Raw genomic sequence first — 25860 nt, forward strand, 5'->3', positions numbered from 1 at the left:
GGAGATAAAAAGAAATATTGACCGGATAGTTTACACGGTTTCATTAACTTCCAACTGGTTCTGTTTCCAACATGCTTAAAATGTTTTATTTGTACTGAATTTGTTTTACTAGTTCGTTTCCCCTAAGATTCTGTAAAAGCTTCGGGCTCCATAAAGTGTTTCTGATCTTATCCACCAGGTGGCGCCTGGGAGACGTCCCATAAATCCCCGCACTTGCGCATGCGCTCAGAGCCGAAACAAACGGATTCAAGATGGAGGTGCATGTTGTTGCTCCGAGCATCAGGTTCAGGTCGAGTTGTGAGTTTCCACCTGGTTCGGTAGTCGGAGACGTTCTGGACCGCTTTGTCCCGCAGCAGGTAAGTGTTTAGATTTGACAGAACCAGAACCAAAGTCCAACCTGGGTTGAAAGGGAGTATTGTTAGCTGCTAAGCTAGCGGAGCTAGCATACAGAACTGCTGCGTTTTAATAACAAATCAAAACAGAAACTCTGACAACCCAACAGGTACCGGTTCCTGGGTTACTACAGAACTCACGTTAAGATGTTTTAGTTTCTATTTCACCGGGAAAAGTGATCAGACTGGCGAGGACTTCCTGACGGCAGGAAGTGAGAAGGAAGCTTTCCTGCCGGGCTCGGTTCGGTTCGGTCCGGTCCACACGGTCATTAATCACAGGATTATAGTAGACCTGGTTGGCAGTAAGAGTCCAGTAGAACCGAACCGAACCAGAACAAATGTAGGTTCGGTTAAAATTGGGGCATTTGTGGCTTTTTAAACTGTTTAAATTGGTCTTAACAAGGAAACCTGCTTCTGGTTGGATCATTTTGTGATCGTAGAGCTTGTTAAATATTATTATATGTAAGCGATATAATTATTATGCTATAGAGTTTGATGAACGGGGGAACCTGCAGCTGGACCCAAGTCTGTCTGGCCCGGTTCCCTGCAGAACTTCTGCATATCGTCTCAGAACAGTTTGGGTCAGAACAGTTTGGGTCAGAGCAGATGGAGGTTCAGGTTAAACTTCCTGGACGCGTTTCTGCTGAGAGTCTGAAAGCAAACCTCTGCACTGCTAAAACATTCGTCTGTAACTGGGTTCTGGTTCTGGTTCCAGTGAGTGGGAGTAGATCTGGGTTCAGGGTCACACCATCAGAACCGCTGGGAGAAGGCACAGAAGCTGAAAGATCTGCCGTGTAGAACCAAAGGTTCCAGGTTCTGCTGCTCTTGGTGGAACCCAGTCTGTTTGCTGAAAGGTTCTGCTGGTCCATAACTGAACTGGGACATTAACATTTGGCCCTAAGGGGCCACCGTACTCATGGAACCAGAGCCTGAATCCCCCGGGGGAACCAAAGCGGTACCGACCCATGGGCTGAACTGGGTCTTTGGTTCTGTTGCTGGTTCCGTTAACTGATCCAGATGTTCTCCATCAGAACTTCTACGTCACCACCAACGGCCGTCTGTCCGGGCCGGAGGAGCGGCTGCAGCATGGAGCGGTCTATCACCTGGAGGCCCGGCTCTGCGGAGGGAAGGGAGGTCAGTTCCAGGACGTAGTCGGCCCCGCCTGCTGCTCCGGGCCTGACGGTTCTGCTGAAGGTTCTCCTGAAGGTTCTGCTCTCCTCCTGAAGGTTCTGCTCTCCTCCTGCAGGTTTCGGCTCCATGCTGCGGGCTCTTGGAGCGCAGATCGAGAAGACCACCAACAGGGAGGCCTGCAGAGACCTGAGCGGACGGCGCCTCCGGGACGTCAACCACGAGAAAGAGTGAGGATGTGGTCCGGTGGGACGGAACCAGAACCCAGGCTGGCTCTGATCAAGAGTCCGTTTCTCCTTTAGTTCCTCTATGAGGTTCTCCACCCGTCGTGTTTGGAGAAACTCTGCAGCAGAATCTGTCTTTAGTCTCTGACCCAGAATCCAACCGGCGCCGCGGGTCGGCCTGTGACCCAGATCAGCCCGACCCGCGGCGCTGGTTGGACTCTGGGTCAGACTGTGACCCAGAACAGAGGTTCTGGGTCACAGTCTGACCCGCGGTGCTGGTGCCGAACAAAGACCGGAGCCAAAAAGTGAACCCGGTACTTCTGGTTCTGGTTCTGTGGGTCAGGGCTGACAGAACCAGACCCGGGATGCAGAGAGGAGCTCCATGAACTTTAATTCTGGGTTCATGGTTGTCATGGCGATCAGAATAAACCTATCGTCCCCTAGTGGAAACGGTAACTAAGCAACGGTAACTAAGCAACGGGGTCAGCTGTGAAAATACGCTTCATTAGAAACGTCAAACGTTTTTCTGCGGTTCTAAGTGTGATTATTTACCGGGTGAGAACCGAACAGAACTGGACCCGGCCCTGCTGCCCGGGTCCGCTGCAGCTTCACTGGTTCTGGTTCTGTTGGGCCGCAGGATGGCGGACTGGCTGAAGAAGCAGGCGGAGCGCGAGGCGGAGAAGGAGCAGCGGCGCCTGGAGCGGCTGCAGAGGAAGCTGGCCGAGCCCAAACACCAGTTCACCGACCCGCAGTACCGGCAGCAGTGCCACGACCTGAGCGAGAGGCTGGAGGACTCGGTTCTGAAAGGTGACGGGTCAGAACCGGTGACGGGTCAGAGCCGGTGACGGGTCAGAGCCGGTGGCGGGTCAGAACCGGTGGCAGCGCGGTGACGGCGTGTGTGTTGCAGGTCTGCAGGCGTCCTCCGGCGCTCAGGTGACGGCGGGAGACGCCTCGGCCGCCAAGAGGCCCGCTTTGGATCAGAACCGGGCCCCGCTGGAGAAAAAGAGGAAGACGGCCGCAGCGGCAGCCGGGTTCTGGTCAGTGTCGCGTGTTCTGTGACCCGATGTGAAGGAAGCAGAACCTGGTGGTGATGATCTGCTGCTATGGTTCCAGGACCGGGCTGGAGGAGCTGCTGAGTTCTGATGATGAGGAAGAGGATGAAGATGATGATGATGATGGTGGTTCCCCGCCCAGCAGCACAGGCGGTACCGGCACCATGACGACCCACCCAGAACCCAGCAGCAGGCATGTTGGTCTTTTCCTCAGAACCGGGTCAGAACCGTTCCATCAGAGTTCTTAGAGCAGAACCGGCAGCGGCTGTCTGGTTCTATCTAGAACCTCGGTTCTAGATAGAACCGGCGTATGTTTGGGTTTTCTGGGCGGTTCTGTGGTGTGAGGGACGGAACCGGATTGTTCTGATGTCTCGGTCAGATCACCCGACCCGGCAGGAGGAACCTCCTCACTTAGAACAGAACCACCTTCAGAACCCAATCCAGCAACATCTGGAACAACGCAGAGCTGCTTAAACCACCTGAATCTGATCAGAACCGTCAGAACCAGAACCAAACCGGTTGGTTGGTTCCGACCATGCCTGGATCCACGTTCAGGTTCTTTAACAAGTTCTGTCTCCTCAGCTCGTCTGACTGTGGCTCCGCTTCGGCCCGCCCAGCCACCAGAACCTCAGACCAGAGACCCGGACCTCCAACAGAACCGGCCGAGGACCAGAGACCCGGACCTCCAACGGAACCGGCCGAGGACCAGAGACCCGGACCTCCAACAGAACCGGCCGAGGACCAGAGACCCGGACCTCCAACGGAACCGGCCGAGGACCAGAGACCCGGACCTCCAGCGGAACCGGCCGAGGACCAGAGACCCGGACCTCCAACAGAACCGGCCGAGGACCAGAGACCCGGTCCTCCAACGGAACCGGCCGTTGGTCCGTCTGAGGAGCCAGAACCGGCCGAGGACCAGAGACCCGGACCTCCAGCGGAACCGGCCGAGGACCAGAGACCCGGACCTCCAGCGGAACCGGCCGAGGACCAGAGACCCGGACCTCCAGCGGAACCGGCCGTTGGTCCGCCTGAGGAGCCAGAACCGGCCGTTGGACCGTCAGAGGAGCCAGAACCGGCGCAGAGCAGCAGGGAACCCCAACAGGTCAGAACTCAAACCAGGATCCAGATTTAAACCAGTTTCAGTGTCCGGGTTCTAACGGGTTCTGTCCCCCCAGCAGCTGGACCTGTCCCAGGTGACGTGCGTCCAGCACCTGGAGTCTCTGGGTCTGGACCTCCTGAAGCAGGAACTGGGTCGGCGGGGGCTGAAGTGCGGGGGAACGCTGTCGGAACGCGCCGCCCGGCTCTTCGCTGTCAGAGGACTGAGTCCGGACCGGATCGACCCGGCGCTGCTCGCCCGGCCCGCCAAGGCCAAGAAGAAGTAGAGGACGTTGGAACGATGCAGAACCTCCTGTCTGGAGTAAAGCTGCGGGTCCAGACAGGAGGTTCTGATCCGGAACAGAACCAAACGTGAGATGTTGGAATCGTTTTATTGAAACCGGGTCAACACGGGTCACATGTCTGTAAATTGTTTTCATTAAAGTCCAACTTTGAATAAAGTGTCCTAGAAGTGAAGCGTTTCTCTGGGGTTCTGATCCCAAGCTCGGAACATCCAGGTCCAATCAGCGGGCAGTCTGTTCTCTGCGGGGGGGCTTAGAACCCGCCTTAGAACCCGGGGTCCCAGGAAGTGACCTGCGGAACCTCCAGCTCCTCGAAGCACACGATGACATCACCGGCTCTGAAGTCGGCGCCGTCGTCCATCGACACGCCGCACTCCATCCCCGTCTTCACCGTCTGCACGTCGTCTTTGTGGTGCTTCAGCGCCGACACGGAACCTGCAGCATGGGCAGAAAACTTATTAATACTCTTTAAAAACAGACAACAAAAATTTAATTAAATGTGAAGGACACAAGACGTGTATTTATATTAGGGCTGTCAAACGATTAAAACATTTTATTTTAATTGATTAATCACATAATGTCGATAGTTAACTCGAGATTAATTGCAAATTAATCGCATGTTTTATCCTTTTATTTCTGAAAGTATAATAGCCTGTTTGGGCATTTTAATATGCAATTTTGCAATAAATGACACTAATAAAATACATGCTTGTATATAAAATATTGTTATTTTTCAAGCACTTTTGAGAATTGGAATGAAAACATTCTAGTGAAAAAATGTTAAACTCTGGATTATAATGGCTAAATGACTAATCATGACGCCCTGATGTTCACACAATGTGTTAATAAATGTGTAAATAAATTTGTAAATAAATACCTATTTTCCTGCCGATATAGCCACTTATTCAGTCAGAATTACATATACCCACTTCTGCAGCGATATTAGTGTCTTTTGTGTGAGCGCGCAGTGAGACAGGTATTCTATGGCAAGCCGATGAGGCTTGCCATAGAATTATACTACATACTTTATATTATACTACAATTATATTATTATACTACAATTATACATACTACAATTATCGTAGTATTCAGGATTTAAACATCCCGTTTAAACTCTAATAAACTTCTCTATCCACTATGATCGCCCTCGGTTCCGTGTCTGTGACCTGGGGTCCGTTCTTCGTACGTTGCTTAAAACATCCAAGATCAAATGAGACATCCAAGATGATTTCATCCGGCTAATCATGATCCGGCTAATTGGGTTCTTCGAACACACCTGCTGTTTATGATTAGCATGGCTGGATTGAGTTATCTGAGATAACTGCGCGTTCATGCGTTTGTTTAAAAGGGGAAATGTATCGATAGTAGAAACAATGATCAGCAGCGCTGCTATTGGCTGTTCAGCATGGCCAAAGAACGCCCACAGTTTTTCTCCCAAGCAGAACAAGAGCTTTTAATGAAAGGTTATGCTGAATTTGAGTCATTAATTAAAACGACAGGGAACACCTCAAAGTCTGTTAAAGCTAGGAGAGAAAGCTGGCAAAAAGCAGCAGACAAATGAATGCGTAAATACTGTCCATGGTAGATGTTTCTATCACTTTCTACAATATGAATTTTAGCATTTTAATAATCTCATATTTACTTTGTTCTTTTATATCAGACCCTCCACAGGACCCACTAGACCATGGGGGCAAGTAAAAGTGAAATACAAGAATATTCTACAAAATGGTAGCCTTTAATTATTATACTTTATTTTAAAAAGGGACTTCTTATGTCAAGAGATCCAAATTTCAGTGTCATTCCTTAAACACTGGAAGTAAAGGACGCGTGCAAACTGGGAAACACAGTTTACACGGTAAAACTGTATTGCTCCATGTCTAAATAATCCATCCATAGTTTTTTTTCTAATGCAATATACGGCTCGACAGGAAGCAAGCCTTTCAAAGTAAAACTAAACTTCACAATAAAATGGCCCGAACAAATCTTCTTACTGAATCTGATAAAAATAAAAAGCAAACTATCATACAAATAACTTAAATATTTTAGATTTATGGCTCCACCACCACTTTTTCCTCATTGAAAGCCAATGTTAAATGATGTGTTTGTCTGTTTATAACAGCCACCAAGAAAATCTCTCTACTGTCGCGCTGCGCTAAAGGGTCCTGTCTATTGCGCAATAATTCGAAAAACTCTGCAAATTATTCTTGCACCTTCCGCAACAGGTTGCTGTCGTAAAAATGGACATGGCTACGACAGACTTCCCTATCTCCTCCGCTTATACAGCCGTGATCTAATCTTGTTTACATGAAATAAGCCTGCTCTCGAGCAGGCTTAAGCTGGCGCACATGTTGCTATGACAACAAGTGCAGGATGTCTTTCGAAGAACCAAACGATCCAAGATCATGCCAAATCGTCAACAAGGAAATCCTGCTAACTGAGTTAGCGACGTACGAAGAACGGACCCCTGCTGCTTCCACGCTCAACACCAGCTGTGGGCTCTGACGTCAAAAACTGTCCTCCTCACCAGCCAATCACAGACAGGTTTCCTTCCATCCAATCAGAGCAGGGCTTTTGGCAGAAATCACTAAACATAACGGTGGGATTAAAAAAACAAACAAATAATAAACAGTTTAATATTTTAGCCTTAAATATTTAGTCTAAAATAATTCCTTTTCTTTTTGTCTTTCTTTCCAGCTTCTGGGTGAAGATGCAAAAGTTTCTTGTGATCATAATCATCATTATTATTTAAGGTAGATAAACAGCATTCTATAGTGATGTTCTCTGGATGTTCATTTTATTTCTGTTAATAAATTCTTGAACTTGAAGAGAAGTTGTCACTCATTTATTCTATGTGTGTGCAGGTTTTGCTGTTAAAAGATCACTAGTGCTCATATCATCCCTTTCAACTATTGCCCTGATATCAGCTTTAGAGCTGATATCCTCCAGACAGTACTTAACAGACAGAGAGTTATTTATTAAACATTAAATAACTGTGTTTAATTGCACAACAAACTTGACAAACCTCAACACCTGGTGCCCCCTGTTTGTGGAATGTGCAAAATTGTGTAAATTTTGAATCACTCTGATATGCATTATGAGCCAAGAACTATCATGAGTGAAGGATATGACATAAGTCATTATTTGACAATTCATGATTTGCAAATATTTGAGTTTTGATATTCTCCTCATCATTAACTTTATCTCTTTCTATAGATTTAGGACTTTCCATATACCTTATCATCTAGGTCTATATTGAAAAGCCAACAATAAAGTAATGAAATGTTGATTCTGGATGTAGTGTAGGAATTCCTTCAATATAAACCAAAGAAAATTTTACATTACCTCCCAGAAGCTGGATAAACTCTTTAAAAAAGAGACAACAGTATTTTCACACGTCACGTAGTAGCTCAAGGAAATATTTTAATCTAAATGTTTTAGGCTAAGATGAGTAAACCCTAGTGATGGATTTTTGGGTAAACTAAATAGAGCAGTGTTACATGTCATTGTTTCTAAAACAGCATTTTTCTGAGCTGCGTCTAAAAGGGCAAACATTGAGAGTATAGCCACTTCTCCAGGGACCACTTCACCACTGCAGACAGCCACAGATCAGCTGCAAGGGGCAGACAACAGCTAACAATGTCAGGTTAACTTTCTGTAACCAACTCAGTCACGTCTGCAGTAGCTACTGCTAACATTAGCATTAGCTACCGCTAACATTAGCAGTAGCTACTGCTAACATTAGCATTAGCTACCGCTAACAGCACAGCAGCAGCTGGAGCAAGCTCTACCGCGGGGTTCTGTTGACCCGGTTTGACCCGGTGGACCCGGTGGACCCAGGTCACGGCAGGATGGCTTGTTAAAGCGTAGAAGTGATGAAGAACGCACGGCGGCGCTGGAGAGAGGAACCGTCACACAGACTCACGTTTCAGAAGAAACGGATTAAAGGAGAATTTTATTATATTTCTACACATTTTGCACTGAAACACTGGAACGCAGCTCTGAATTAAACCAGGAAGCTTCCTGTTCAGTGTGGATTTTGCAGTTGGAACTTGTTGTGAGGATACTAGCATTTAAAATGATCTTTTATTTATTTGATCAAATTCTGGCTGTACTTAGAGTAATGCACATCAGCCTAAACCTAATTTACAGGAAGAAATTATTTATCATGTCAGTTCTGATTAATCCTATTTGTTCTTACCTCAGATACTCCCTAATGCAGCCATCTCTCAAATATACCTTATATGTATATTATTTCTTATTTTAATATAATTATACGTTTTTACTGTTGCACTAGTATTATACATGTTACAATTTTATGAAAGTTGCACTATTTTGGCATTTGGGAGCCAGAAGTCAGGGCTTTTAAGAGTTTATTCTATTAATAATGTAATTTTAACTTTGTTACTGTTGCACTACTATTATACATGTTATAATTTCTATTTCATGTTGCACTATTTTGGCCAAAAGTTTATTCAACTATTGTCACCCGTTCCAGGTAGGCAATAAAAAGTTCACTTTGTATTAGTTTTATTTTTCCTGCTTCACAAAGGCGGCAGTCTGACCGCCATGATGGAAATTATTTTACATCCAGGTAGTTTGCAGTTCTTCATATAAACACATTAATTTCATTAATAACATTAATTTCAAACAGCCAGGTATCGACGCAACACTATTTTAATGCAAAGCTTTTAGCTAACAGCACGGCGCTGCTAACATTTTCACTGAAGTGTTTCTGATGCTACGTCGCTAAGCAAATACGACCCAGTTCTGTTCGTTCCCCCCAAAATATCCGATCTGTCCCACGTCTGCATCTGGTACTAAATCAGAAACGTTTCTAACGACGAGACGCCGTCAGGAATTCACGCTTCTGTTATATTTACCTGCAGCATCACCTGCACTTTTTAACAAAACTTTATTGAACGTTGATCATTAGGTTTCCTGTTATCAGCACAGACGGGTCGCTTTGCGGTCCAGAACCGTTCACACAGAACTCTGATGGTTCATATTATTTAATAATTATCAATAATTATTTAATAATAATATAAACAGCCTCCTTAAAACCGGACCTGCAGAGTGAACGCAGCCTTAGAGCTGCTTCAGTCTGACGGTTCTTTGGGAAAACGGGCCGGCATTATGGACCCAGAACCCACGGTTCTTCAGAACCAGCATCAGACTTCTCTACAGAACACACGGGAACCAAACCTGGACCACAGCAAGGTTCTGGTATCACTCACCCTCCCACACGGTGTCCCGTCCTCGGATCAGCCTGAACTTAAGCCGTCGGTCCAGATGGCCTTTCTGGACCCGGCAGCCGGCGACCAGAACCTTCTTCTTCCCCACAGAGACGTCAAAGATGGCGAGGACCGTCGCCTCACCTGCAGCAGGGGATGGACAGATTGGTTCTGGAGGTTCTGCCTTCTCGGTCAAAGGCTCTGAGGTCCGTAAGGTTCTGCCTCAGAACTTCCAACAACACAAATTATTCTGGGCCACACAGACCGGGCCTTGGACCCGGGGTGGCGGTTAAATCGTCTGGTTTCACATGCTTCTGCTGCAGAACCTCTACAGAACCGGAGCTACAGCAGCTGCAGGACGCTTTGGATCTGAGGTCCCAGAACCCCGTCTGGTGTGAACACGTCCAGAACAAATGCCAGAACCTCCTCAACCGAGTCTTCTTTAGAACCACCTGGTGCAGCGGGTCGACCCGCCTCCCTGTTCTGGCCGAGAACCAGAACCTCCCCCCCGTTTAAGGTGGCGATGCCACAGAGGTCTCATTGGTTCTGGTGAAGGTTCTGCTGACACGGAGAACTCGACCAAAGTGACCCAGATGTTCCTGAAAGCTGGCTCACAGCTGGCTGGTTCTGGTGGACAGAACCGGACTCACCCACGGTGTTGTGGCAGAGGCGAGGCGGCAGCTTGCTGCTCAGCTCCTCCTTCAGCTGCTCCACCAGTTTGTAGATGACCGAGTGAAGCCGCAGCGGAACGCCGCGCTTCGCCGCCACCTGCTGGATGGAGCGGCTCGCCGCCACGTTGAAGCCGTAGATGGAACCTGAGGAACAGGGGGAACCCGGTTAGTTCTGCTCCTTCACAAACAGAACCCGGCCGTCTGTGGAGACACTTTCCTCCAGCAGTCCAGTCCAGAACTTTCCAGTTTTCTGGGAACTAAATTCTGGTTCTGGTTCTGCAGAGTCCTGAGTCTGTGATGTGTTTAGAAACAAAGCCGTTCAGGTTTAGACGTCTCCTGCTCCTCTTCCTCCTTCCTGACTGAATAAAAATCAGTTTAGAATAATTCTAGATTTATTCAGCATTTATTTTACCATGTGACCCGTTTCTGGTCCACGGCTCAGCAACAAAAACGGGTTCTGCTAGAAGTTTCCAGTGAATGTGCGGCGATCAGAGGGAACGGTTCTAGTGGAACGTCTGAAAATGAAACGGTTCTAGTGGAACGTCTGAAAATGAAACGGTTCTAGTGGAACGTCTGAAAATGAAACAATTCTAGTGGAACGTCTGAAAATGAAACGGTTCTAGTGGAACGTCTAAAAATGAAACGTCTGAAAATGAAACGGTTCTAGTGGAACGTCTGAAAATGAAACGGTTCTAGTGGAACGTCTGAAAATGAAACGGTTCTAGTGGAACGTCTGAAAATGAAACGGTTCTAGTGGAACGTCTGAAAATGAAACGGTTCTAGTGGAACGTCTGAAAATGAAACGGTTCTAGTGGAACGTCTAAAAATGAAACGTCTGAAAATGAAACGGTTCTAGTGGAACGTCTGAAAATGAAACAATTCTAGTGGAACGTCTGAAAATGAAACGGTTCTAGTGGAACGTCTAAAAATGAAACGTCTGAAAATGAAACGGTTCTAGTGGAACGTCTGAAAATGAAACGGTTCTAGTGGAACGTCTGAAAATGAAACGGTTCTAGTGGAACGTCTAAAAATGAAACGTCTGAAAATGAAACGGTTCTAGTGGAACGTCTGAAAATGAAACGGTTCTAGTGGAACGTCTGAAAATGAAACGGTTCTAGTGGAACGTCTAAAAATGAAACGTCTGAAAATGAAACGGTTCTAGTGGAACGTCTGAAAATGAAACAATTCTAGTGGAACGTCTGAAAATGAAACGGTTCTAGTGGAACGTCTGAAAATGAAACGGTTCTAGTGGAACGTCTGAAAATGACCGTGGAACCGGGTTACAGATCATCGCCTCCGTGTGGAACGTAGGGTTAGAAGCGAGAGCCCGGGTCCGGTTCTGGCTGAGATCAGAACTGAACCCGTCACACCGTGGCGCTGTAGTCGTTCACAGAGCAGGACGTTCTCCAACATGGACCCCAGCTGTGGGTCAGAACCATCCAGCTCCATCAGAACCCAGGCAGAGCGCCCCCTGCTGTTCCTACCTCCAAACACTTCCGCCATGTTGACGTCGTTCTCGGAGACGTCTCCAACGCCAAAGTGGACCACCTCCAGCCGGCACTGCTGCTGCGCGTCGTAGCTGTCCGTGATGTTCAGCAGCGTCTCCACCGAGCCGTCCACGTCACCTGCGGGTCAGAGAGGCTCGCTGAGTGATGTCACAGTGGGCGGGGCCTGTGGCAGTGGGCGGGGCCTCTGACAGTGGGTGGGGCCTGTGACAGTGGACGGGGCCTGTGACAGTGGGCGGGGCCTGCTGCAATGGGCGGGGCCTGCTGCAGTGGGCGGGGCCTGCTGCGGTGGGCGGGGTCTGCTGCAGTGGGTGGGGTCTGTGGCAGTGGGTGGGGCCTGTGACAGTGGGCGGGGCCTGCTGCAATGGGCGGGGCCTGTGGTAGTGGGCGGGACATGTGGCAGTAGGCGGGGCCTGTGGCACTGGGCGGGGTCAGTGGCAGTGGGCGGGGTCAGTGGCAGTGGGCGGGGCCTGCTGCAGTGGGCGGGGCCTGCTGCAGTGGGCGGGGCCTGCGGCAGGCTGCACAGCTACCTTTGATGATGAGCGGCAGGCTGAGCTCCTGGCTCTCCGTCCTCTCGCTGGGTCTGATAGCGGCCCGGGTTCTGTTGGCCCGGTACAGAGCTGCCTTCCTCTGGCGCCAGCTCAGGTGAGACAGCCCCTCCCGCTCCCGTCGGTACTCCTCCAGGTGGACCTTCTGCTTAAGTTCGATGGCGCTCTGGTCCTCCAGGAGCTTCTGCTGCTCCTCCTCATGACTCCTCCACTCCACCACCTCTCTGGCTCGCTGCTGCAGAACCAGACAGTGCAGGCTTTTATTGCAGCGGTCACAGACAGGAAGCTGCTGCTTCGTCTGTCTGAAGATAAACACGGGTTCATTTATATCAATGTTCAAGGCACCGGAACCAACCCAGAGAACCAGAACCCACCCTTAACCCCCAGAGAACCAGAACCAACCCCTAACCCCCAGAAAAAACAGAACCAACACTTAACCCCCAGAGATCCAGAACCCACCCTTAGCCCCCAGAGAACCAGAACCCACCCAACACCCCCAGAGAACCAGAACCCACCCAACACCCCCAGAGACCCAGAACCAACCCAACACCCCCAGAGAACCAGAAACCACCCAACACCCCCAGAGAACCAGAACCCACCCAACACCCCCAGAGAACCAGAAACCACCCATAACCCCCAGAGATCCAGAACCAACCCAACACCCCCAGAGACCCAGAACCCACCCAACACCCCCAGAGACCCAGAACCCACCCAACACCCCCAGAGAACCAGAAACCACCCATAACCCCCAGAGATCCAGAACCCACCCAACACCCCCAGAGAACCAGAACCCACCCAACACCCCCAGAGAACCAGAAACCACCCATAACCCCCAGAGATCCAGAACCCACCCAACACCCCCAGAGTCCCAGAACCAACCCAACACCCCCAGAGAACCAGAACCCACCCAACACCCCCAGAGAACCAGAACCCACCCAACACCCCCAGAGAACCAGAACCCACCCCTAACCCCCAGAGATCCAGAACCAACCCAACACCCCCAGAGACCCAGAACCAACCCAACACCCCCAGAGAACCAGAAACCACCCAACACCCCCAGAGAACCAGAACCCACCCAACACCCCCAGAGAACCAGAAACCACCCATAACCCCCAGAGATCCAGAACCCACCCAACACCCCCAGAGACCCAGAACCCACCCAACACCCCCAGAGACCCAGAACCCACCCAACACCCCCAGAGAACCAGAACCCACCCAACACCCCCAGAGAACCAGAACCCACCCAACACCCTCAGAGAACCAGAAACCACCCATAACCCCCCGAGATCCAGAACCCACCCAACACCCCCAGAGACCCAGAACCCACCCAACACCCCCAGAGAACCAGAACCCACCCAACACCCCCAGAGAACCAGAACCCACCCCTAACCCCCAGAGATCCAGAACCAACCCAACACCCCCAGAGACCCAGAACCAACCCAACACCCCCAGAGAACCAGAACCCACCCAACACCCCCAGAGATCCAGAACCCACCCAACACCCCCAGAGAACCAGAAACCACCCATAACCCCCAGAGATCCAGAACCCACCCAACACCCCCAGAGACCCAGAACCAACCCAACACCCCCAGAGACCCAGAACCAACCCAACACCCCCAGAGAACCAGAACCAACCCAACACCCTCAGAGAACCAGAACCCACCCAACACCCCCAGAGAACCAGAACCCACTCCTAACCCCCAGAGATCCAGAACCCACCCAACACCCCCAGAGAACCAGAACCCACGCCTAACCCCCAGAGAACCAGAACCCAACCATAACCCCCAGAGATCCAGAACCCACCCAACACCCCCAGAGAACCAGAACCCACGCCTAACCCCCAGAGAACCAGAACCCAACCATAACCCCCAGAGACCCAGAACCCACCCAACACCCTCAGAGAACCAGAACCCACCCAACACCCCCAGAGAACCAGAACCCACTCCTAACCCCCAGAGATCCAGAACCCACCCAACACCCCCAGAGAACCAGAACCCACCCCTAACCCCCAGAGACCCAGAACCCACCCAACACCCCCAGAGAACCACAACCCCCAGAGAACCCAGTTTCCGGCCTTTGGCTGGTCCAGGATCAGCCCCGGTCTGGACCTCACCTCGGACTCCACCTCCAGGATGGTGTCTCCAGCAGACGGCAGCTCCTTCCAGCCGACCACCTGCACCGCCACGCTGGGCCCCGCCTCCGGCACCACCCGCCCGTTCTCGTCGTACAGGAAGCGGACTTTGGCCCAGCACCTTCCTGCGACCAGGACGCAGCCTCGCTTCAGCGTCCCCCGCTGGACGATGGCCGTCGTTACAGGACTGGGGAGATGTCGGGTTAAACTGGGACCGGCTAACAGAACCGGTCGTGTAAACGGGTCGGTTCTGGAGGACTCACCCTTTGCCTTTGTCCGTTCGGCTCTCGATGACGAGGGCCTCCACCGGTCCGCTCGGGTCGGCCTTCAGCTCCAAAACCTCGGCCAAGGCCACCGTGGCTTCAGCCAGAGCCAGCAGGTTGTGGTCCTGGTGACGGTGACACGATCAGCGCCAGAACAGAACCTGGAGATCAGAACCTGTGTGTGTGAGGTCACCTTCAGAGCAGAGATGTGGATGGCCTGAACGTCTCCGCCGAACTCCTCACAGACGACGTCGTGGGCCAGCAGCTCCTGTTTGACCCTCTGAGGGTCGGCCTGAGGCTTGTCGCACTTATTGACCGCCACGATGATGGGTACTGATCCAGAGACCACACATCAGAACCCGTTCTCACGCCCAGCGCCGCGCCCCAGCTCACCTCCTACCTTTGGCCTTCCTGGCGTGCTGGATGGACTCGATGGTCTGGTTCATGACGCCGTCGTCGGCCGCCACCACCAGGATGACGATGTCGGTGGCGCCGGCGCCGCGGGCCCTCATAGAAGAGAAGGCGGCGTGGCCGGGCGTGTCCAGGAAGGTGATCCTTTCCCCTGTGGGCAGCTGGACTGAGAGAGAACAGCCATGAACACCCAGTTCCACGGTTCTGGAGCCCCGCCCTGCAGGAAGTTACCCAGAAAGGCGCCGATGTGCTGCGTGATGCCTCCGGCCTCGGTGGCGACCATCTGGCTCTTCCTCAGGCTGTCCAGGAGCGTCGTCTTCCCGTGGTCCACGTGGCCCATGATGGTGACCACCGGGGGGCGACTCCTCAGCAGCGCCGCCTCAGCGGGGGGTCTGCGGCGCAGAGAGGACTTAGTTCTGCACGGCGGCCCGCTTTATCAGCGCCTCATAGGAGGAGAAGTTCTGACTGACACTAGGTGACCCGAAGCAGCAGAAAAAGTAAAACCAGAATAAAACCTTTAAAGAAAAGTTGAGTCAGCTAAACGGCAAAGAGAACCTTCAGAACCCGGTTACTGGCTTTCCACAGCCCAGTTCTGAAGACGTTCTTTGGTTCCACCCAGGAGGACCCGTCAGCAGATCCTCCTCCAAGTCTCTGGATGACGGGTCCGGTTCTGGACACCCGGCACCGAGCTGAGAAGCCGGACTCCTGGGACGTCTGAATTATTCTATCCAGGTTATTATTCAGGTCCAGTTGATGGTGAGACCAACTGGACCCGTCCCTCAGGGAGCCGCGGCTGCCACTGGGCGGCGCCGGGTCGGGTTCTGGTGCTGCTCTGCTTGTGTGCGGTCTCATGCTCCGCCTCTGATCTCTGATTGGTGGCTTTGTGTGTCTAACTGTGATCAGAACCGGTGGGCCCGGTGCAGTGAGTTCTGCCGGTACCTCCTCTGGACGTCTCTGTTGGGTCGCTCTCGGCTGGCGCTCAGTTTGGCCCATCTGAACTTCATCCCAGACCGGGTCACCACCTCCTTAATCCACGCCTCGTCCAGAACCGAGTCTGGTGTCAGAGAGTCCAGGTCCACGGAGGTGTTGAGCAGAGCCTCTAGAACGTGATCTGCAGCAGAACCGAGCCGTCAGTCAGAACGGGCTCAGCCAGAACACCGTTAATCGCAGCGTTCTCACCAAAGTCTTTGTCCATGGCGGCGGCTAGCGCCTCCACCGTCATCCCCCGTCTGATCTCCACTTCCTGTTTGTCCACTTTGGGTTTCGGGTTCTGCTTCTTCTGCTCCTTCCTCTGACCTTTAAACTGGAGCAATAATTCACCAGAGAATTTTACTGATGCAGGTTCTAACTGAGCAGAACATGTTAGAACCTGCTGATGGACGCGCTGACAGGTTCTGCCAACCAGAATCTAATTAACGGTAGAACCAGATCAGCTGCTGGGACCCAGGTTCACCTGGGGTCCGTTCTTCGTACGTTGCTTAAAACATCCAAGATGATTTCATCCGGCTAATCATGATCCGGCTAATTGGGTTCTTCGAACACACCTGTTGTTTATGATTAGTATGGCTGGATTGAGTTATCTGAGATAACTGCGCGTTCATGCGTTTGTTTAAAAGGGGAAATGTATCGATAGTAGAAACAATGATCAGCAGCGCTGCTATTGGCTGTTCAGCAAAGAACGCCCACAGTTTTTCTCCCAAACAGAACAAGAGCTTTTAATGGAAGGTTATGCCGAATTTGAGTAATTAATTAAAACACCTAAAAATCTGTTAAAGCCAGGAGAGAGGGCTGGCAAAAAGCAGCAGACAAATTAATGTGTAAATACTGTCCATGGTAGATGTTTCTATCACTTTCTACAATATGAATTTTTGCATTTTAATAATCTCATATTTACTTTGTTCTTTTATATCAGATCCTCCACGGGACCCACTAGAACATGGGGACAAGTAAAAGTGAAATAGAAGAATATTCTACAAAATGGCAGCCTTTAATTATTACACTTTATTTTAAAAAGGCACTTGTTATGTCAAGAGATCCAAATTTATGTGTCATTCTTTAGAGACGGGAACTAACGTGCAAACTGGGAATTTTAACAAAAAAAATCTTTATCCATAAAAAATGAAAATCTTCCTTTTCCAAGTCATCCACAGTTTACACGGTAAAACTGTATTGCTCCTTGTCTAGATAATCCATCCATAGTTTTTTCTTATACAATATACGGCTCGACAGGAAGCCTTTCAAAGTAAACTAAACTTCACAATAATATGGCCCGAACAAATCTTCTTACTGAATATGATAAAAATAAAAAGCAAACTATCATACAAATAACTTAAATATTTTAGATTTATGGCTCCAACACCACTTTTTCCTCTTTAAAAGCCACTGTTAAATGATGTTTGTCTGTTTATAACAGGCACCAAGAAAAATCTCTCTACAATTACACTGTCGCGCTGCGTTAAAGGATCCTGTCTATTGCGCAATACGCGATTAATTCGAAAAAACTCTACAAATTATTCTTGCACCTTCCGCAACAGGTTGCTGTCGTAAAAATGGACATGGCTACGGCAGACTTCTCTATCTCCTCCGCTTATACAGCCGTGATCTAATCTTGTTTACATGAAATAAGCCTGCTCTGGAGCAGGCTCAAGCTGGCGCACTTGTTGCTATGACAACAAGTCCAGGATGTCTTTCGAAGAACCAAACGATCCAAGATCATGCCAAATCGTCAACAATGAAATCCTGCTAACTGAGTTAGCGACGTACGAAGAACGGACCCCTGTTCTCTACAGACTCACCTGTTTGGAGGCAAACCTGCTCTGTGGCCAGGTGAGCCGGGGGGCGGAGCTCCAGACAGGACAGAGGAGCAGAGGCAGGTCAGCGTGGAATAGCCGCCGCGCGCCCCGCATCACTGATGACATCACATTCATAGCTGCAGGAGGAAGACACATGCATACATTATTATTATTGTTATTATTGTTATTATTATTATTATTATTATTATTGTTATTATTATTATTATTATTATTATTATTATTGTTATTATTATTATTATTGTTATTATTACTATTATTGTTGTTGTTATTATTATTATCATTGTTGTTATTACTATTATTGTTGTTGTTATTATTATTATCATTGTTGTTATTACTATTATTGTTATTATTATTATTATTACTATTATTATTGTTATTATTACTATTATTATTGTTATTTTTATTATTAATACTATTATAATATTATTATTATTATTATTGTTATTTTTATTATTAATACTATTATATTATTATTATTATTATTATTATTATTATTATTATTATTATTATTGTTGTTGTTGTTGTTGTTGTTGTTGTTGTTGTTGTTGTTATTATTATTATTATTGTTCTTCTTCTTATTATTACTACTTTAACTCAAGGGTCGGTAACTCTCACCTCTAACCCAAAGATGGATCCTGTTACTCATTGATCATGTTTGCCTGATATTTCGACTAAATAATGATTATGAAGTTCTTTGCTAAATGATTAAATTAGTTCTGGATAAAGTCACTGATGAAACACAATCATCAAACCATGTTTGATTAATATTTAAAGTTTTATCATATTCCTGGACTTCATAGTCTTTGATTCAACTGAACACAATTTATATTTTTTAAACCCTTAAAATAAAAGTTTTTCTGCAGTGCGATTAAAACTTTATAATGATGGAATAGTTTGATTAAAGAATGGAACATTACGAACATTTGACAGGACCGTCCCATTTCCCCTCATCTACTGTTAACCGCTGGATGGAACAAAACCTAAAACCTCATCAGTCCATTGATGATCATTCAACCTCTGAAGACCCGCTGGAGCTCAGAGTGATTAAAGGATTTTCAGGTCTTTACCTGAATGTGAACAACGGTTAATTAATGGCTGGAAAGAAATGTGAGCTGTCTTCAACTTGCAATATTCCAATTAAAGAAAGTTAATTACTTAGGAATAGTGTTAAACAAGATGTGATCAGAACTTTAGACTTTAAATTTCCAGCGTGGTCAGAAAACCTCTTAGATCTGAACCCCACTGAGAACCTCTGGTCTCTCTGACAGCAGTTTACCGGGTCACCATCAGCCAGCTTCTGTTTTAGCTTCCCTTCATTCCTGTTAGATCAAGAGTTTAAAAATCTCCTCCTGCAACCTGCTGGGTTTCCTTAGAGAGGAAACTTTCTCACCAACCTGGAGGATCTGATGGAGTCTGACTTTGGAAAGAACCTTGATGATGACGTAATGTTAATTAGAGCTATAGAAATAAAACTGAATTGAATGATCCAGCTGATGCTTCTACAGGCAGAAGGCCGTTAGTTCTCCTAGCAATAACCAACATATCTGCTGTTTAATTACATTTCTGTTCTGACTGTAGCTCTGGTTTGGGCTCAGCAGTAACTCTACCCAACAATTACTAGTCAACAGAGTTGAAGAGGTTTCCTTGCAGATCATTCATCGTTGTGAGGCAGTAAAGTCGTTTCTGGTCAAATATAAAGGGACAGTGGTACCAGCTGCTCTTCTGCACCATTCATCAGTCTGGACTCTGAGCACCAGACGTCTACAGCAAGGTGTCTGTCTTCTATTTTGGACATTTATGACAAATTTCAACTTTACGTTAAGGATGTTTAATCTGGGATCACAAATTATAAAAAAGAACTCTCTGACCATTTGATTTTATGTAATCGTATTTTGTTGTTGTCCAAATGTGACCAAACACTCAAGTATCTTTTATAAAAGAAGCAAAGCTTTACTTTTCTACTCTGTCCTCATCCAGTGACAGAAGATATTAAAACTGTCCCTACGCTCCAAAAATAAAAGTATTTCTATAATCTTTGTTGATACATCCAGCTGTTTTATGTTGCAAAGCATATTCTAATAAAGCCAAAAACAGGTGTTTCTGTTCGCTGCGGGACCAGCTGGAATATTAAATAACAGCCGCGACTGAAGGACAAACGTTGAGCTTTTATTCTGAAATCCCTGAAACAGGCGTGATCAGCTGATCTGAGCTGTTCAGTTTCTTTATAGATTAAAGTTCCTGGAGCCGAAAGCAAAAACACACCAAACAGAAGCCATCAGATGTGAAAACATTCATATTCAGGCTGACGGACACCACCAGGGACCAGGTTGGCTTAAATTCAACACAATTTGACTGAAGTTCTTGCAGGTGAGTAAAAGCAGCTCCTCAGATTCCCGCGGATGAAACGGAATGATGCGCCAGCTCCTGCTGTCTGATTAAAGCCCACAGGTGTGTCTGGTTCGGGTGCGGTTACCTGCCGAACATTAAATCTCGCTGTTTCTGAATGGAGTCCGGTTCGTCCTGCTGCCGCTCTGCTGCCGGACAGGAAGTGCTCAGTCCGCTGCAGGTGTTCCGCACCCTCCTCACACTCCGTGTCTCACCTGAGACAGGTAAGCTCTGCACCTCATCCTGCACCAGTCAAGCACCAACAGCTTCACCGTGAGATCCACCTGCAGCAGGGCGCCGCCATGACAGTTAGCTAACATGGGAAACAGGACGCAGACAGCGCCGCCTGCCGGGCCGGAGGAGCGCTGCTGGTTCAGGAGCCCAGAACCCTGACCCTGTTCTGGCCGGTCGCGTGGGTCACAGGCCCACGGTGACAGAACAGAACCTGTTTGCTGTGGAACGTGTTTGTCCTGCACAGTTTCAGCTGAAACTTCTGCCAGGTGCAACAGACTGACCGCAGGAAGGATGCAGTGGTTCTGGGTCCGTCTGCAGCTGGGTCGGTTCCTGCAGGCAGGCGCTGGATCCAGGGTGGTGAGGAGCAGCAAGGAGGAGTCCGATATAAACTTTAATCATCATGTTTAAGGTGATCATGTGATGATCTGCATCGTGACAAAAGTTCAGTTTTCCTGCCTAGAACACCTGAGCTCACCTGCAGGAGAAGCAGCGACGTGGAAATAAAGTTTGGTGGTTTGGTTCAATAAGCACCAACGGTACCGTGCCTGTAATTATGGTATACTGTAATTAATATACTGATGGAGGTAGTGATGATATGATGTAAGATCTGGAAACATGGCTATAAAGGAGAAGGCTGGAAGGAGGAAGAACAGACTGAGTGGAAAGTGACGATTACGTTAAAAAGACGGAGGGCGTCTCCATTTATATATATATATATATTTATTTATATATATATATTTACTCTTTACTACTAAGAAGTTTTAAGGTTTTAGATCTCTCTCTTATAGTTGCAGAATGCAGAAAGCAGAGAAATATGTTGTGACTATGATCAGTGTTTTTATGAACTCTATTCAGCCATCTGGAGTGCTGCACTGTGTGAACTGCTTGGTTTTATCTGGAAGGTCACAGTTATTTTGCTTATCCCTACCCCTTAGATTCAAAATGGAACCAGGGATTCCCTTTCCTAATAAATAGAGAGGGGGCGACGGATTTGCTTCAGATCGGATTTGGAGATCTGTATTCAGCATCTCCGTTCGATCTCCTTGCAAGATTATTTGAAAACCAACTTTATTGTTGTCTCTCCTTGTGTTGTTAATAAATGTTTTAGGTGTTTGAACCTGACACCATTAAAACCAATTAAAGCAACTGAGAGTGAGATCACGTTTGCCAGATCTCTCTCTCTCTCTCTCTCTCTCTCTCTCTCTCTCTCTCTCTCTCTCTCTCTCTCTCTCTCTCTCTCTCTCTCTCTCTCTCTCTCTCTCTCTCTCTCTCTCTCTCTCTCTAGAAGACATTTTAGTCAAGATAATATTAATTATCAAAGAAAGAGCGCTGTGCTAAGTAAGGAAAATAATAAAACAAAGAGGCTGAACAACTAGAGAAGAAGTTATCAAGAGGAAACCATTTAGATACCTGAGTAAATCCTCAGTTATCGGCTCATCATCAAACATAAATCAGAGGCAGCAGGACTTTCTCTTAGTTCTCCTGAAGACGTTTCCTCACCTGTCCAGGTGTCTTTATCGGTTCTGGAGGCTCTGATCTACCAGCAGGTGGAGCGCTGCTGTCTCTAAGCACATGGAGGTCCATCCTCCTAGAACCAGTCCAGGTCAGAACCAGTGACCCACCATCTCTGTCCTGCTGGTTAGAAGCTGCTGGGAGGAGGAGGACCACACATTTATCAAACACAAGACGTTTCGTGCCTCTGCGACTTTAGGGTTAGGCTCTATGAGCTTTAACATGTTTTTTTGGTGAGAAGTCAAACCTTCAGGTCTGGCACCGCCCCTCCATCTTCTATGAAAACTCATGATTTTGATAACTTTAGATCCCTCATCCCTTCTGAGCAAACTGATCACATTTCAAGATGGTGGATCAAAATTTCTAGGAGGCTTTTGATCAAATAGACAAAACGGGGTCAACATCGCACGTTCAATCCAAGATGGCCGACTTCCTGTTTGGGTGCAGGGGAGCTTTAGTTGGGTGTTGGGAAGTTCTACAAGTGTGGTGAATTTCATACGTCTACCTAAATACAGGTTTTCTTTATGCCTAGGGGGCGCTGTGGAGCCAGGCCTCAACATGCTGGGTGTTCATATATGTTAAAGCCTCCAAAAAGCCAGTCCATGTGTCCCTTTGTTCTTCCTCTAAATCCTCCATCAGCTCCCAGCGGGTCAGAGTTCTGCTGCATTTCTAGCAGAACCTCCTCGTTCCACCACAGCAGCTCCACCGGATCCCGGTTGGAGTCAGAACAGAAATCCTTCTGCTGGAGGAGTTTGTTCAGACTCATTCAGACAAACAGCAACGATTTATTGGTTGTTGACACATTAGGGTGGTCATTCATTCATACGTTCATTCATTCATTCATACGTTCATTCATTCATTCATACGTTCATTCATTCATTCATTCATTCATACGTTCGTTCGTTCATTCATTCATACGTTCATTCATTCATACGTTCGTTCATTCATTTGTTCATTCATTCATTTGTTCATTCATTCATACGTTCATTCATTCATACGTTCGTTCATTCATTCGTTCATGTGTTCATTCATTCATACGTTCATTCATTCGTTCATTCATACGTTCATTCATTCATTCGTTCATTCATTCATACATTCATTTGTTCATTCATTCATTTGTTCATTCATTCATACGTTCATTCATTCATACGTTCGTTCATTCATTCATACGTTCATGTGTTCATTCATTCATACGTTCATTCATTCATTCATTCATACGTTCATATGTTCATTCATATGTTCATTCATATGTTCATTCATTCATACGTTCATTCATTCATTCATTCATATGTTCATTCATTCATACGTTCATATGTTCATTCATTCATACGTTCATATGTTCATTCATTCGTATATTCAGTGAAACATGCAGATTTCTCAGCCTGCTGTGGTAGAGCCTTTATTTCTGTTAAGGATTTCCACTGACAGTGAATGAAATCATCAGAATACTACATCAGACCAATAAAAAAACACCTTTACTCCACAAACGTGGCCTTAATAAAATCTAACTGCTCTTTTTAAACTCTACTTTTGCATAATTTAGTTCTTGAAGATGATTTTAATCAGAAGTGGCCTGAGAACGGACCCTTGAGGAACCCCTAATATTTAGTTACAGAACCAGGCAGAGCAACCAGTGTTCTGCCAGATCAGAACCAGTTCAGCACAGAACCCGACTGGTTCTGTCTGTGGAACCAGAACATACTGCAAGGACACCAGAAGCTCTAGGGCTGTTAAAGGGGGATCTCCAGGATCTCCAGGTGGTTCCCTGGATGCTGATTGGTTCTACTAGAAGCACATTGAGGCTTTTATTCTCTGACTCGGCTCGGTTTGGACCCGTCCGCTGATCCAGGCACCAGGAGAACATCACTCAGGTCTGAGACGTTAACGTTCCCTACAGCTGTCCATGAGCAGAGAGACGGTGGCTCGGTTCAGACGAGACGTTCCCTGTGACGTCTGCACAGGAACACCTGAAGGCCTGCCAGGTGTGTCTGCTCTCCTACTGCCAGACTCACCTGGAGCCTCATCCCACAGCTCCACGGCTGACGGAGCCTCTGGAGAACCTGGAGAACCTGGAGAACCTGGAGGACAGGATGTGTCTGCAGCACGATGAACCTCTGCAGCTGTTCTGCGTCTGGAGCAGAAGGTTCTGGTCTCAGGAGACGTGTCCACAGAGCGAGCAGCGGGCCCGGTCCGTCTATCCAGGCCTGATTCTACGTCTCTATGGTTTATCACCAGTTTCCCTCCCTGGTGGTTCTGAACCGGTCCTGGTCTGGGCTCCTGTTACTGGACAGAACCGGGTGCAGCTGTAGTCCTGGTTCTAAATGGACCCAAACATCTGGTGATGATGGTGGTGGACAGGTTCTGACCAGCGTTATCCCTCCAGCTGTGCTTCATCTAACCGCTTCATTTATTTCTAACCCTTGTTTAATTAAAAGGTTCCGACCCGGGTCCGTTCTGACCCGGGAAGTATTTCCTCACCTCTGGGATCATTTAGGAAGCAAACAGGAACAGCAGAACCGACCCAGAAGGATGCTGACGGGGACTGAATCGTTTCCAGGATTCAGCGGATCAGTAACTAAGGTACCGGGCCCGGTTCTGGGCCTGGAACCAGGCCCGGTACCAGGCCCAGTACCAGGCCCGGTTCTGGGCCCGTCTGCAGAGCCGGACCTCTGCAGCGCTACATGAGGCTGTGTTGGGTCAGAACTTTGGTTCTTCTCAGTTTAAATGTTACCCAGACGTGAGGAGGGTCTCCTTCCCTTCACATCCTGGCAGCATCTAGTCAGACTGGACAACAGCGCCACCGTGTGGCTGAACACGACACAAACAGCTATTCTCTACCTACACCTAGATTTTTTTCAGCGGTCAGAGGTAGAAATCTTTTAAACTAGTCTCTACGGATGATCACACGTTACATTTTTAACAACTGGGATCAGTGGCGATCCATCTTCATCATCTCCATGCATTGAACCGCATCATCATCATCATCATCATCATCACGTGACAGAAACACAACCACAGCATCGACACGTAGAAAAGCCCTAAAAGATTATAGCACCACGAGTAAAATAAAGCCGTATCAAATGTTTGGTCACAGATCTTTAAAAGGCACGGACTGACAGCGAGAACACGGCTACATGACGGCGGAGATCAGACGTTCCTCCACAGCTCCACAGACTACAGACACAAACACAGCCCCCCCCCCCCCCCCCCCCCGGCTGCAGATTAATGTACAAGACGAGTCCTGGTCAGCTTCCAGCGCTGCGTCTGCAGCAGGGATCTGATGGCAGGGCTGCAGCACCGCCAGACGGCTGGTCTTTGCAGGAGGAGGAAGAGGAGGAAGAGGAGGAGGAAGAGGGTTCTCCCAGAAAGCTCACTGGCATTTCCACACGAACAGGCTGCAGGGGAGGAAGCACAGAGAGGAGAGTCCTGAGGAGTAATCAGCGTGCTCCTGCTGGTTCTCCTGCAGGTTCTCCTGCAGGTTCTCCTGCAGGAGAACCTGCAGGAGAACCAGCAGGAGAACCTGCAGGTTCCTTAAAGCCCCAGAGGAGCTCCAGCTTCAGAGAGTAAAGCTGTAAAGCTAAAAGAGTCTGGAGTAATGTGGAGTACCAAGCTTTATACTACTGCCCAACAAAGGCCTGTAATGGTTTAGATAACATGCAGATTAAACTCAAACAGGTCCACTCCTTAGTAATGGAGAGTCGTTAAGGTCGTTATTGGCTTGGTTCAATTAGCATAAAGCTTGGTACTCCACATTACTCAAGACTTTTGAATTGAGAAAGCTTCCTGGATGGGAATTGAAACGTCTTTAAACTTAGAAAAAAAGTCCATTTGTTTAGTTTTTTTAACTTTTTTTTGGAATGACCTGATGACTGAGAATCTCCACCAGCAGAGAGGAAAGAGATCCAGTCACAGCGTCTGCAGACAGGAAGCTAACAGGTTCTGACTTTACTGATCAAGCATTTC

At 48.0% G+C, this 25860-nt stretch overlaps 3 protein-coding genes across 11 annotated transcripts in view; 1 reads left to right on the plus strand and 2 right to left on the minus strand.

Moving 5' to 3' along the window:
• Positions 1–31: 31 nt before the first annotated feature.
• sde2 (SDE2 telomere maintenance homolog (S. pombe)) lies at positions 32–4352 on the plus strand. Of its 9 annotated transcripts, XM_036137695.1 has the most exons (10): positions 32–356; positions 1424–1526; positions 1639–1750; positions 2382–2575; positions 2610–2781; positions 2858–3016; positions 3379–3607; positions 3710–3766; positions 3833–3898; positions 3972–4352. In XM_036137695.1, exons 1-10 carry the CDS (start codon positions 252–254, stop codon positions 4176–4178), a joined length of 1404 nt encoding a protein of 467 aa, XP_035993588.1. In that variant the 5' UTR covers positions 32–251; the 3' UTR covers positions 4179–4352. The 9 variants fall into 9 exon arrangements, with proteins under 9 accessions (XP_035993588.1, XP_035993586.1, XP_035993587.1 ...); XM_036137693.1 differs by having other exon boundaries at positions 3379–3766; XM_036137694.1 differs by having other exon boundaries at positions 3710–3898.
• Positions 4270–20480, minus strand: mtif2 (mitochondrial translational initiation factor 2). Its single transcript, XM_036137687.1, has 14 exons — positions 20240–20480; positions 17749–17882; positions 16133–16256; positions 15893–16064; positions 15185–15345; positions 14943–15119; positions 14736–14875; positions 14543–14667; positions 14262–14466; positions 12131–12383; positions 11580–11720; positions 10075–10239; positions 9428–9568; positions 4270–4628 (listed from the first exon to the last, which is right to left on the minus strand). Exons 2-14 carry the CDS (start codon positions 17878–17880, stop codon positions 4459–4461), a joined length of 2106 nt encoding a protein of 701 aa, XP_035993580.1. The 5' UTR covers positions 17881–17882; positions 20240–20480; the 3' UTR covers positions 4270–4458.
• A 4500-nt stretch (positions 20481–24980) lies between these two features.
• Positions 24981–25860, minus strand: part of LOC105920164 (echinoderm microtubule-associated protein-like 6) — a 40724-nt gene continuing 39844 nt past the window's right edge. The window contains 1 exon segment of the mRNA XM_036137704.1: positions 24981–25292. Coding sequence (XP_035993597.1) covers positions 25268–25292 — 25 coding nt within the window. The 3' untranslated portion in view covers positions 24981–25267.

The sequence above is a fragment of the Fundulus heteroclitus genome, chromosome 5, assembly GCF_011125445.2.
Source record: "Fundulus heteroclitus isolate FHET01 chromosome 5, MU-UCD_Fhet_4.1, whole genome shotgun sequence".
In the NCBI taxonomy this organism is placed as follows: Eukaryota; Metazoa; Chordata; class Actinopteri; order Cyprinodontiformes; family Fundulidae; genus Fundulus; species Fundulus heteroclitus.